Source organism: Delphinus delphis, chromosome 11, assembly GCF_949987515.2.
Source record: "Delphinus delphis chromosome 11, mDelDel1.2, whole genome shotgun sequence".
NCBI lineage: Eukaryota > Metazoa > Chordata > Mammalia > Artiodactyla > Delphinidae > Delphinus > Delphinus delphis.
Window position 1 is genome coordinate 7,770,533 of NC_082693.1, and position 14,692 is coordinate 7,785,224.

Genomic DNA, 14,692 nt, shown 5'->3' on the forward strand with positions numbered 1-14,692 from the left:
TAACATGATATCTTTCTGTGGTATTACTTGTCAACTTTTCCCAGACGGGCAAATAGATAAAGTGATTTTAGACGATTTGATGGGTAGCACCTAAGACAGTAAAATTCATGAAAATCAACAGAGATTTTATTTGTTTGTTTACATCCAGAACCAAAGCACTTAATTACTTACCACTTGGACCATATGGTCTGACGTGTGTATTTGTGGAAAGCAAGTCTGTCTGGTGTAACCAAGAACCCCTATTACTCTCTGAAGGTGGATTTAAGAATGTGGCTTTGGAGGCTAAAACTAGTAGGCTGAATAGCTACCCCCCCCATAGATGTCCATATCCTAAACCCCCAAACCTGTGAATATGTTACCTTGTATGCCAAAGGGACCTTATCAATTCAATTAAGTTAAGGATCTTGAGATGGGAAGATTATCCTCTATTGAGGTGATGTAATCACAAAAGTAATTACAAGTGATAAAGGAGATCAGAGTCAGAGCTATGAGGATGTTACTCTGCTGGCTTTGAAAATGGAAAAAGAGGTCACTAGCCAAGGAATGTAGACAGACACTAGACGCTAGAAAAGGCAAGGAAACAGATTCTCCCCTAGAGCCTCCAGAAAGAACACAGCTCTAAGCTATACCTTGATTTTAACCCGTTAAAACCTGTTTCAGACTTCTAACCTCCAGAACTGTAAGATAATAATTTGTGTTGCTTTAAGACGCTAAATCTGTGGTAATTTTTTTTTTCTCGTTTTGCGGTACGCGGGCCTCTCACTGTTGTGGCCTCTCCCGTTGCGGAGCACAGGCTCCGGACGCACAGGCTCAGCGGCCATGACTCACGGGCCCAGCCGCTCCGCGGCATGTGGGATCTTCCCAGACCGGGGCACGCACCCGTGTCCCCTGCATTGGTAGGGGGACTCTCAACCACTGTGCCACCAGGGAAGCCCTTGTGGTAATTTTTTATAGCAGCAATAAGAAACTAATACGCTGAGTCAAAAGAAAACAATTTAGAATAGTGCTTCTCAACCTGTCTATGGTGAGGGTTTAGCTCGTTGTTTTAATCTCCAATCATGGACCAAAATACTTACAAGATAAAATTGAAAGATTACTAGAAATTAAAATTTAAAAACATACAAAATCAAGCCCCACTGAAAAATAATGGATTCATCTGGCATAACATTACTTTGTCAAATTGCTCTAAACATTCCTTAATATTTACTCTTGTTTTCTGCACTGGTGTCCTCAAGTAACAATCTGCAGATAGGCGTAGGTTTACAGCCCACACCTGGAGTAGATGTTGGATCAGGAGGCTTTAATATTGAGTAGTGTGCATTTGAGGTGACACTGCCTAGAGATCGCAGCAGAACATCTAGACCTCAATTTGTGATCGTCACACAGGAGGTGCGAAACCCTGCACTAGGAGTTTCTGATTACCTGATTCTGACCATTACTGAAAATGTTTCTTTTTCTTTTATTTACTTATTAATTATTTGACCACGCCAGGTGGCATGCAAGATGTCAGTTCCCTGACCAGGGATCGAACCAATGCCCCCTGCATTGGGAGTGCAGAGTCTTAACCACTGGACTGCCAGGGAAGGCCTTCCTTTTTCTTTTTTAAAGAAAAAATGTATTTGCTATAGTCCAAAATAATGTGAACAACAGAAACGTACATTTCTAAGAAAAGATACAAATGGCTTAAAAAAATATCAACCTTAGTAATTAAAGAAGTCCAGGGAATTCCCTGGTGGTCCGGTGGTAAGGGCTCCACGCTTCCACTGCAGGGGGCAAGTGTTCAATCCCTGGTCAGTGAACTAAGATGCCACATGCCATGCAGCACAGCCAAAAAAAAAAAAAAAGAATAAAGAAAAAAAAAAGTCCAAATGAAGTTATAAAGGATATATCAGTTACATCTCATAAGTTAAAGAAGGAAAGAGAATATCCAAGCCCAGCCAGAGTTATTAAAACTAAACTCTCGGGCTTCCCTGGTGGCGCAGTGGTTGGGAGTCCGCCTGCCGATCCAGGGGACACAGGTTCGTGCCCCGGTCCGGGAAGATCCCACGTGCCGCGGAGCGGCTGGGCCCGTGAGCCATGGCCGCTGAGCCTGCGCGTCCGGAGCCTGTGCTCCGCAATGGAAGAGGCCGTGACAGTGAGAGGCCCACGTACTGCAAAAAAAAAAAAGAAAGAAAAAAAAGAAAACTAAACTCTCGTTCACTAGTTCTGGGAGTATAAATTGATAAATTATCTAAAACAGTTTATCCCAAAGAATTAAGGCCCTTAACAGTTTTTATGTACATTGAATTGATAATTAGACATAACTTAGTAAGAACATAATATGAAACGCAGATAGAATTTCATTTGTCATGTCATGAAATGCAGTTAAAGGCATAATTAGTTAGTGTCTAAAGATTAAAAGAAACATTCCTAAATGAGTGAAAAATGGTATATTAATACAAAGTGATATTATTGCATACTCATTAGGGTGATTCTCAGGGATTTTATTCATTTTTGTTTTCTTTTGGTAATGAGAGAAAATTCTCAAGCTGTTAAATGCCAAGAATGAGGTGTTAATAGGATGTAAGATATGCTACAGGGACTCCCCTAGCAGTCCAGTGGTTGGGACTCTGAGCTTCCACTGCAGGAGTCACAGTTTCCGTCCCTGGTCTGGGAACTAGGACCCCACAGTCTGCGCGGCCAAAGCAAACAAACACACAAAGCATGCTACAAATATTAACTCTGTGGACCTTTCGAATTTTTCTCCTGATGTCCCCTAACTACTCCTACTCAGACTATATAGTTCTTGCTAATTGCCCACCCACCAAAAATAATTATAAATAAATAAATAAATAATATACTTAATAGTAAAATACATCTAAGGAAGTGAAAAATCTCTAATTTTTTTCTTGATGTCTACCTCAATTTAAAAAATTTTCTTTCCACGGCTTCCCTGGTGGCACAGTGGTTAAGAGTCTGCCAGGGGATGCAGGTTCGAGCCCTGGTCCGGGAAGATCCCACGTGCCGCGGAGCGGCTGGGCCCGTGAGCCATGGCCGCTGAGCCTGCGCGTCCGGAGCCTGTGCTCCGCAGCGGGAGAGGCCACAACAGTGAGAGGCCCGCGTACCGCAAATAAAAAAAAAAACCAAAAACTTTTCTTTCTGAAAATTTATTTTTAGTGTGCTGGCTTTGCAGGTGCCCTCAGCAAATTTATACTCTATTTATTTGGGTAAAATCCCTCATTGCTGCGCCATTCCTCTCTTCTCTAAAGACTACTAAGAGAGTTGTGCGTGGTCACCAGGGTGTGGGTTATAATTAGTATGAGAAATCTCAATGAAGTTTCCTTAATTCTTGAAGCGTCTTCTCAACTTTTCTATGTCCACACTAACGCTATGGCTTGCTATCATGTTTAGAGAGGATGGAGGATGTGTCCACAATTCAGCTGAGTTAGAAAAGGTTAAAAGACAAAAAACAAGACAAAACAAAAAACCCCAGGTCTTTTTATTACAAGAAAAGGAGCTCATATATGTACAAATATCAGTAGGAGGGTGTGAGTGAGGTAGAGCATCACGGTTGGAGAAACTTCATTATTTCTTTGAAGTTCTCCTTAGTTCTTAAACTGTTTCCCCAGTTCTTTACCTATGGGACTTTGTTTTGCCACTTCTATGTCCCTAATACTTACAACAGTTTTTTTAGACACTCAGTAGATATTTGTTCAGTGACTGCCAGCAGCATCCAATTCACTTTGTGCTTTGGTGGTCAAGACTATGTTGTTTAAGTAACTTTTTGCTGATAATAAAATTCAAAAAACATTTGTTACAAAAATTTGAAAAATACAGAAATTTACCAAAAAAAATTACTAAGAAATAGCAATTGTTAATGTATTGATATCCATCTTTCCAAATATTTTTCTGTACACACTTTTATAAAATTGGATTATTTTCTATATATTTCTTTATTTCTCTTTTTTTTTTTTTTTGCTTACATTACTAAGGATAAGTTTTTCTTTTTTTATTTCTTTTTTGGCCACGCCACATGGCTTGTGGGATCTTAGTTCCCCAACCAGGGATTGAACTCGGGCCCTCAGTAGTAAGAGTGTGGAGTCCTAACCACTGGACCGTCAGGGAATTCCTAAGGATGAGTTTTTCATGGATTAGTTTTCACGCTATTATGTATACTTTTACAACATTATGTATGGCTGAGTAATAATAAAACTTATGAATGTTCCGCAACGCGTTTACTGTTGTACAGTTAGGTTGTTTGTAAGTTTTCTCTATAGTAAATAACACTAAAATGAATACATTTGTAATTTTTTGTCCACTCTCATTACTTAATTCACTCAGCAAATATTTATCAAGTACCCATCATCTGTCCCTGCCCTTTTGTAGTTTATATTCTAGTGGTTAAGAATAATATTCTAGGGCAGTTCCCTGGCGGTCCAGCGGTTAGGATGCGGTGTGTTCAGTGCTGTGGGCCCAGGTTTGATCCCTGATCGAGGAACTAAAATGCTGCGTGGCACAGCCAAAAAAAAAAAGAAGAATACTCTAAAAGTGGAATTTCTGAGCAAAGTACATGAGCATTTTTTAAAATTTATTTTTAAAAATTTTGGTAAAATGCACATAATATAAAATTTATTGTTTAATCATTCTTAAGTGTATGGTCCAGTGGCAGTACGTACATCCACATGGTGCTACCATAACCACCAGCCATTTCCAGAACTGTTTTCATCTTGCAAAACAAAAACTCTATATCATTAAACCGTAACTCTCCATTCCCCATTCTCTCCTCCCCCAATCCCTGTAACCACCATTCTGCTTTTGTCACTATGAATTTGACTACTCTAGGTACCTCATATGAGAAGGACACAATAGTTTTAAAACTTTTAATATATTTGCAAACTTTTATTCTAGGTATGTTATATTAATGTATATATATACATTAATATATATTATATATATATAATATATATTAATGTATCAGAGCTGAGTGTAATACTTGTTTCCTTGCTTCCTCATGTTTTTTCACTTTTCTAATTGGATAGACAGACAATGTATTGCTTTAATTTGCTTCTTTTTTTTGAATTTTATTTAATTAATTTTTTTATACAGCAGGTTCTTATTAGTTGTCTGTTTTATACATATTAGTGTATATACGTCAATCCCAATTTTAGTTTGCTTCTTTTGTTTATAAAGTCTCTTTTTTTTTTTTTTTTTTAGATTGAAGTATAGTTGCATTAGTTTCTGGTGTACAGCAAATGATTCAGTTGTATATATATATATATATATATATATATATATATATATACATTTGTATATTCTTTTTAATATTCTTTTCCATTATAGGTTATTACAAGATATTGACTATAGTTCCCTGTGCTATACAGTAGGACTTTGTTGTTTATCTGTTTTATATATAGTAGTTTGTATCTGCTAATCCCAAACTCCCCTTCCCCTCTTTGGTAACCATAAGTTTCTTTTCTATTTTCTGTGTCTGAGTCTGTTTTTGTTTTTTTTTTTGTTTGTTTTGTTTTTGGCCACACTGCATGGCTGGTGTTGCCCAGCCCAGTATTGAACCCGTGCCCCTGCGTTGGACGGGTAGAGTCCTAACCACTGGACTGAGAGGGAATCCCATGTTTCTGTTTTGTAAATAAGTTCATTTGTACCATATTTTAGATTCCACATGTAAGTGATATCGTATGATATTTGTCTTTGTGTGGTTTACTTCACTTAGTATGATAATCTCTAGGTCCATCCAAATTGCTTAATTTGCTTCTTTTTATGATTGAAGTTGATTATTTTTTATGCTTATGATCACAGTAATTCTGTTGAACTGATATATTTCTCATTTTATTGATTAGAAAACCAAAGGCCAGAGAAACAATTTTTCTAGGACCTCCCTGCCAGTAAGTGATAGAGCTGAGATTTTAATCCAAGTCCATGACTTCAGAACTGGTTCTATAATATTTAGCCATACTGTCTTGCTTTTGATTTTCTAATTAGGGCTGAAAGTCCAGAATTACAATGTTTTTTTTTTGTTTGTTTTGTGTGTGTTTTATTTTTTAATTAAAAATATTTTTATATTATACAATTTTGAAAGGTTACTTTCCATTTACAGTTATTACAAAATATTGGCTATATTCCCCGTGTTGTACAATACATCCTTGAGCCAGCCTTATACCCAGTAGTTTATACCTCCCACTCTCCCACCCCTATATTGACCCTCCCCACTCCCCTAGAATTATAGTGTTTTGTTTGTAGAACCCTTAAAGAAGGTCAAATTTAATGCTGTAATTTTATAGGGAAAGAAAGTGAGACCCTTCATGATATCTCAGGCCATTCATCTTCTATTTAATAAATGGCCATGCTTGTATTCAAGGAATGATTTAAATGAACTCAGACTCTTGCATCTTCCCATACAGAGGAGAGTGCTAACTTCATTAACTTGAGATGTCTGTGGGTTTTTTTTTCTTTCTTTCTTTCTTTTTTTTTTTTTTGGCCATGCCACATGGCATGCGGGATCTTAGTTCCCCAACCACAGATCGAACCCACACCCCCCTGCAGTGGAAGCCTGGAGTCTTAACCACTGGACTGCCAGGGAAGTCCCTGTTTTTCTTTAATTAACAATAATCTTTTGGGTTTCCCTGGTGGCGCAGTGCTTAAAAATCCGCCTGCCAATGCAGGGGACACGGGTTCGAGCCCTGGTCCAGGAAGATCCCACGTGCTGCAGAGCAACTAAGCCCGTGAGCCACAACTACTGAGCCTGCGCTCCAGAGCCCACATGCCACAACTACTGAAGTCCATGTGCCTAGAGCCCACAGTCCGCAGCAAGAGAAGCCACCGCAATAAGCCTGCGTACTGCAACTGAGTAGCCCCCCCCCAAAAAAAAAAAAGAGTAGCCCTCACTCACTGCAACTAGAGAAAAGCCCGCTCACAGCAACAAAGACCCAATACAGCCAAAAAAAAAAAAAAAAAATAGGTGGGAGAGAAACTGAACAAGATTCAGAGAGCCTGATGTAAAGGGTTTGAGTTTATGAATGGTTATAATTTCAGGGCAATGATTTGTGACCCCAAATCATTCATGACACTAGAAACCGTCCCCCTTCCCACCACTCTCAATTTAAAAGGTTCAAATGACAATTTTTCATAGAACAGTTGCTTACTGTTTATAAAAATGAAAGGCAATCAAATATATATCTATATATACTCTTTCCATCTACAAATACTGCAGTAATAAAATTTATCAAGATAAAAAAATAGGTGGTATAAAATAATGTAAAATGATAGACTGTCTGTTCTCAAAAAGCTTGAAAATTATTTGGGTGACCAACAAGCTAATTCTTCTATAGCATTTGAAAAATCTCGTAATGGTTTGGCCAAAACAAAACATAGAACCAAAACAGAAATTGATGTATGCTGCCTTGTTTAGACTGCTCAATAACCTACTTGCCTTTACATGTGTAGTTCCTTCAGCCCTGAATGTCTTACTGAAAAATGTCTGCTAAGCTTTGAAGTTTTCTCCACTGTGAACACTTTGTGCGTGCTTACCTTCCGGCAGGCTCTGTGCCGAGCACTTTTAACACATCATCTTATCAGATTTCTATGGCAAATTAGAAGGCAGGTTTTTCTTTTCAGTTGAGGAAACAAAATTTAGGAAGGCTAAGTGACACGTCCAATGTCACAGAGCTAATAAGTACGGGAACAGAAATTACCCAGTCAGTCTGATTTCTGACTTTGAATCAGGAAGGTCAAAGTTAGTGGAACAAAATTCAGTCCTAGAGCTGAAAACAGATGGGGAGTGTAGATCAACCTCCCCAGGAGGGGTTTTCCCTCCCCGGTTTGGTTTTCCACCTGGCTGTGGATATAGTTTAGTAGAAATCTACCTGTGTATTTGTCTAATCAGACTATGAATGACAAGACTTTCAATTACTAATAGTATGTTCCTAGCACCCATCTCAGCGCGTTGCACATAATAGATGCTTAATGAGTGTTTGTTAAAAAAATAAATGTGTGTCTGCTTTCCACTCAGTCTACTGCTGACAAATCTCAGGTTGTTGTAGAGTTAGGTCCCCGCGTGGGTAATCTTTCTTTTGTGAATTTTTTTCTGGGAGAGCAGAACTGGGGAAGAGAAAAAAAAAATCTGTGCTTTTGTATCCAATTGCCTTTGAGGAGCTGGGAAGAGAGCAATTCACACCTGATTATCTTACCTCAGATAAATTAGCAGCACCTGAATTGCTGGGCAGTCAGGCGCTAGAGCTCTGCAGCCCCACTAGCCAGCTTCACCTCAGCTCAGGAGCCATGCTTCCTTCGCTGCCAGGCTTGGCTCTAGGCCTCCTGTTAATCCTGGCCTTGGGCCAGACATTCCAATTCCAAGAACGTGTCTTTCTCCAGTCTCTGGGCTTAGACAAAGAGCCTTCACCCAAGAAGTTCCAACCTGTGCCTTCCATCTTGAAGAGAATTTTCCAGGATCAAGAGGCAGCAGCAACCACTGGCGTGTCTCAAGACTTGTGCTACGTGAAGGAGCTGGGTGTCAGTGGGAACATACTCCGACTTCTCCCAGATCAAGGTGAGGACATTGGAGTCTTTCCTGGAGATGAATCTGGTGTGAAGAAAGGAATAAAGGGGAAGTAACAATTACCGAGGGGTTCATGGGCGGCCACGTACTGGTAATTTACACATTTTATCTTATTTAATCCCAACCACTGTCCCGAGAGGAAGGCAGGTATTCTTATCAAGTTTTTAACAATAAGGAAATTGAGGCTCAGACAGTAGATAACCTGTAACCTATTCAAGATCATACAGCTAGTATGTGAACAAAGCCAGGATTCAAAATGGTTTTTTCTGAATCAACAGCTTTGAGCTACAATTTAGGTGGAGGTATGAGGGTGGAATTAGGGCTCAGTCTCCCACTCCTGAGCCCCAAATTTACTCATCCTGGTCCTCTGGGCTCAGTTTGCCCGGGACTTTTGCTTCCTGCTCCGTACCTTCCCATTACTTTTGATGGGTAGAAAAGGCTATTCTTGATTTGTAAATACAAGGCGATAATATATGCCATCGTCACACCCTTCAGTTAATTCAGTAATTTGCCAAACTGACCACCCACCAAAAATTAAGCAGATCAACTGTTACAAGTTGATTCTTCAGCCTAGTTCCTGCCCCTCACGCCCCGACCCGATTCTTTTCTTTTTAATGTCTTTAAAAAAATTATTTATTTATTTATTTACTTTTGGCTGCATTGGGTCTTCGTTGCTGTGCGCGGGCTTTCTCTAGTTATGGCGAGCGGGGGCTACTCTTCATTGTAGCGCACAGGCTTCTCATTGCGGTGGCTTCTCTTGTTGCAGAGCAGGGGCTCTAGGCGCATGGGCTTCAGAAGTTGCGGCTCGCGGGCTCTAGGGCACAGTCTCAGTAGTTGTGGCGCACGGGCTTAGTTGCTCGGTGTCATGTGGGGTCTTTCTGGACCAGGGCTCGAACCCGTGTCCCCTGCATTGGCAGGCGGATTTTCATCCACTGTGCCACCAGGGAAGTCCCCCCCACCCGATTCTTATTCAAAGTCAGAGATGGGTGTTGTAATCTGCATTTCTATATAGCCTCCCAGGTGGTTGAGGTGGGAGGAATTGAGAGCCCTGGCTGGTTAGTTTTACAGCAACTGGAAATAAGATTTGAGTCCAAGAAGCATTTATTGGATGCCTACTAAGTGCCAGCAACTGTGTAAGACCATGAGAGTACAGAGATGAATGATAAAGTCAGCTTTTTAAGAGTTTATAGAAGACACATCAACAAACAGATGACTTCCATACATTGTGCTAAGTGTCACATTAGATGCCTTGGGGGTGGGGCTTCAGGGACAATTCCTGGAGGAAGGTTAAGAGGTGAGGGGAGCTGGTGTGAAGGGTTTTCCAAGGAGAGAGTAGGAAATAGCTGAGGCTACTTCCTTCCCTTCACCATGGAAAAAAAACTTTTAATTTTTGTGATGATCAAAATTCTATCTAATGGTACAGGAAAAGGACACGATCTCATTATCACTCTTCCCTAATGCTCCCCCTAGAGAAAACCACCATTAATAGTTGATGTATATTCTTCCAGACTTTTCTTCTTTGCATATATATAATATAAACTTGTAATTTTTTTATAAATGGGATCATACTATACATTCCTCCAGTATTATGAACATTTTGTTCAAGTCAGAACATATAGTCAACTTATCCCTGTTTTAATGGTTATATGATATTCCATTGTATAGACATGCTACAATTTAAGTAACTGATGTCCTGTTGATGAACATAAACATATTATAATAATGCAGCTTTATATCTATTTGCGTGTGTGTGCGTGCGCGCACTTTTTCTATTATTTCCCTGGATAAGTTCTTAGAAGGGGATTGTTGTGTCAAAGGTAGGCACATTTATACTGTTTTGTTTTTTTTTTTACATTTATACTTTTGATGTACAGCAAATATCCTTTAAAATTTATACTCCACGTTGAGTGTATGAGAATTCTCACTTACTTTGATGGTAGTCTCTTTAAAATAGAAACTTATTGAAGTAAAATGTACATTCAGAAAAGTGCATAAATTGTACAGAACAGCTCAGTGAAGTTTTGCAGAATAACTAGCACCCAGATCAAGAAACAGTACGTGACCAGCACCCTAGAGGATCCTTCATGCCCCCTTCTGTTAATCACTACTTCTCTACAAGGGTAACTGCTATCCTGACATCGAACATTACGTATTAGTTTTGCCTGTTTTTGAACTTCATGTAAGTGGAACTGTGGAATGTATCCATTTTCGTGTCTGGCTTCTTTCATTCAACATTACACTTGTGAGATTTATCCATGTTGTGTGTATTTGTAGTTCATTTTCATTGCTGTCTAGGATTTCATTCTGTTAGTATATGACAGTGTACTTATCCGTGCTGCACTGGGTGGCCATTAGGTAACAACACTCTTTTAGCTTTTAATTTTTGTGAATCTGGTAGCAAAACATGACCTCGTTGTTTTAATATGTTTCTTTAATAAGGTGGAACGATGCCCTTTCAAATGGATAATGAATCATTTATTTATTTGCTTATTTGTTTAAGACTTAGAATATAGTCTTTTATTTTCTTCCAGCTTTATTGAGATATAATTGACATACAGCACTGTATAAGTCTAAGGTGTACAGCACAATGATTTGATTTACGTATACCACAAAACAATTATCTCAATAAGTATAGTGAGGGAAGTCCCTGGTGGCCCAGTGGTTAGGACTTGGCGCTTTCACTGCCATGGCTTAAGTTCGATCCCTGATTGGGGAACTAAAATCCCAGAAGCCGCGCTGTGCAGCCAAAACAACAACAACAACAAATCCAATAAGTATAGCGAACATCCACTGTCTCAGATAGATACAAAGTCACAGAAACAGAAAAAAATTTCTTTCCTTGTGCTAGAAACTTAGAATTTACTTACTCTTTTATACACGACATACAGCAGTATTGACTGTATTTATCATGTTTATTATCTTAAAATACGAATCATTCATTTTTATTTTTCAAATAATTGTATTATTATTTGAAAATTTATACATTAAATTTATACATTAAATAATGTATACATTATTTACACATGATGACCCTTTTCCTGTTGAGGATTCTTTTCCTTAATGATTTGTGAGTCTCTTAATCATTTGTAAAACTCTTTATATACATATTACAAGTATTCTTGGTTGTTCTTTCAGCTTTTAATTTTGTACATGATGTCTTTTGAATATAGAAGCTTTTTAATTTTCATGTTTTCAAATCTGTTCATCTTTTCCTCTCTGTCTTTTGGGGTTTTTTTCACGCCTAAGGAATGTGATTTAGTGATATGAGTAAAAAGTGAGACTAATACGTTAGAATTAAAGCTGTGAACAGGAGAGATCAACTGTTCACTGAGGTTGAGAAGGATAAGCCCTGTGAAAACATCCCTGCATTTGCTAGTTAGTCAACACTTAAAGATGTTTATTTCAGTGGACCAGTAAGGGTAAGAGAGTTGGACAATAACAAGAATATATGGTAAGCAGTAGAGACAGCAAACATAGACTAATCTTTTTAAGAAGATGGTCAATGAAAAGAAACAGAGAGATGATATAGTAGACTTGAACAGGAACCTGGGTCATTTTAAAGGCTTTTTAATTTTGTTGTTTTTTAAATGAGCTTGAAGAGGCATTGTGGTGGAATGGTTAGAATACCTGGGTTTCCACTGTAATTTCTCCACAAGCTGAATGAGCTTAGAAGATCTCTTAGGGTAGAGCCACCCTACCAAACAAGATGGTGGCATCAGGTCAAAGAAGTTATTTGTGGAGAGAAATTGAAGATGCAAAGCAAACAAACAAAAAAAGGGTAAATGTATCCTCTATTGGGCCTTTTCCTGGAGGAGTAGGTGATGTATGAAAATCTAAGCAGAGAAGTTAGCTTTGCAAACAGGCAGAGTTCAGCACAATTTCAAAAGATACAGAGAAGGGGGTCCATGTGGAGAAATTGAAGAATCACATTGCATCTCAATTTCCAGTGAAGTGGGAGAAGTATTCAAAAGTATAAGACTAGAGGGCTTCCCTGGTGGCACAGTGGTTGAGAGTCCGCCTGCCACCAGGGAAGCCCTCTAGTCTTATACTTTTGAATACTTCTCCCACTTCACTGGAAATTGAGATGCAGGGGACACGGGTTCGTGCCCCCGTCCGGGAAGATCCCACATGCCGCAGAGAGGCTGGGCCCGTGAGCCATGGCTGCTGGGCCTGCGCGTCCGGAGCCTGTGCTCTGCAACGGGAGGGGCCACAACAGTGAGAGGCCCGCGTACCGCAAAAAAAAAAAAAAAAAAAAAAAAAAAATTAGAATTTTAAAAGAAACCAATTAAATACTGAAATACATTTATAGAAATATTTAAAAAATGAATGTGTGTATAGTAATGCATATGATATTTTATTCATGCAACAAATAACAAGATCTAAAGAAGGGACTATACCATCAATTCAAAGTAGTTCGAGCATAAATGTTATTTTAAGCTATTTGCAACAACTTAATATATGAACATACCTATGATTTTTATTGGTAACAGTGTCATAGATGCTTACAATATTATTGGGATTTGTCGCCTATATTCATAATTTAAAGAAATGCTAAATGTCACTTAGAGTTTAGTGAAGATAAAGATGTGATTCTTTTTCCCATCCAAGATTATAGACCTTCTAAATTCTATTCAGGGTCCCTTGGGGACCTGCAATATGAAGATAAGAACCTCTGGCCATAAATGAGGAGTGAGAGAAACAAATCCTCCCAAATGGCTGAGTTTAAGTATAGCTGAGAATTTCCTGCCCTTGTTTTGTATATGTGGATATACATATAACATTTGACATTTACATCACACAGGTGGAGGTGACTCACATCTCTCTGTCCCCATCTAGGTTTCTTTCTTTACTCCGAGAGCCTTTCCCAAGCTTCCTCCCACCTACAGAAGCTCCTCTCCTTTAACCTGTCTGCGATTAAAGATGGGGAACAGTTAACAATGGCCCAGCTGGGCCTGGACTTGGGGCCCAACACTTACTATAACCTGGGGCCAGAACTGGAATTGGCTCTGTCCCTGGTTCAGGGGCCACACGGGCGGGGCCGGGCCACGCCAAAGACAGGTAAAATGTTTGCACTGCAGTCAGTACCATGGCCTCAAGGTGTCCTTCACTTCAATCTGTTGGATGTGGCTAAGAGGAATAGTTACCCCCGGAAGAATTTAGGCTTGTTCCTAGAGATACTGGTCAAAGGAGGCAGAGCCTCTGGGGTGAATTTTCAGCTTGAGGACACCTGCGCCAGACTGAGACGTTCTCTTCACGCTTCCCTGTTGGTGGTCACCCTCAACCCTGAGCAGTGCCACCCTCCTACCCGCAAAAGGAGAGCAGCCATCCCTGCCTCTAAGGCTTCTTGCAAGAACCTCTGCCATCGTCACCAGCTGTTCATCAACTTCCGGGACCTGGGTTGGCACAAGTGGATCATTGCCCCCAAGGGTTTCATGGCAAATTACTGCCACGGAGATTGTCCTTTCTCACTGACCACCTCCCTCAACAGCTCCAATTACGCTTTCATGCAAGCGCTGATGCACGCCATTGACCCAGCAGTTCCCCAGGCTGTCTGCATTCCCACCAAGCTGTCCCCCATCTCCATGCTCTATCAGGACAACGATGACAACGTCATTCTACGGCATTATGAAAACATGGTAGTTGATGAGTGCGGGTGTGGCTAGACTCTCAGCAATAGAACAGAAGGGGTGTTCTTGGGGTAAATGTTCTAATAAAACTATCTGGCTTATGACCTTTGGATTGAATTGTCAGTATATTTATGTTTACAGTTTGTCTTCTTGGAAAATCCATCCTGATTAATGATGTCCCGAGTTACACTTACACACACACACACACACACACACACACACACACAGCCTTAATGATCTTAGTTAATTTTCTGCATTACGCTCATGGGAGTATATTAGATTCTAGATAGAAGGAAACAGTCATTTATTGATCTTCTATTATAGGCAGGCATTATTCTACGTGCTCCTTATAAATATATTCCACTGGTCTTTGAGGTAATCATTATTATTTATGTTTCATAGATAAAGAAGGTGAGATTTAGAGCAGCTAAATATCCAATTCTTCTAAAGTCATCTACTTTGTGAATTCCCTGGTGGTCCAGTGGTTAGGACTCAGCACTTTCACCACCGAGGCCCG

General features: G+C 39.6%; 1 protein-coding gene across 1 annotated transcript; it reads left to right on the plus strand.

Moving 5' to 3' along the window:
* Nucleotides 1–8,271: 8,271 nt before the first annotated feature.
* Nucleotides 8,272–14,230, plus strand: GDF3 (growth differentiation factor 3). Its single transcript, XM_060026067.1, has 2 exons — nucleotides 8,272–8,539; nucleotides 13,385–14,230. The coding sequence occupies exons 1-2, from the start codon at nucleotides 8,272–8,274 to the stop codon at nucleotides 14,209–14,211; spliced, it is 1,095 nt and encodes a 364-aa protein (XP_059882050.1). The 3' UTR covers nucleotides 14,212–14,230.
* The last annotated feature ends 462 nt before the right edge of the window (nucleotides 14,231–14,692 follow it).

Excerpts from the sequence above, each read along its gene's own strand:
- GDF3 (XM_060026067.1), top strand. The coding sequence starts at position 8,272 with ATGCTTCCTTCGCTGCCAGGCTTGGCTCTAGGCCTCCTGTTAATCCTG. Across the intron at positions 8,540-13,384 it reads CCGACTTCTCCCAGATCAAG|GTTTCTTTCTTTACTCCGAG; the intron begins GTGAGGACATTG and ends GTCCCCATCTAG.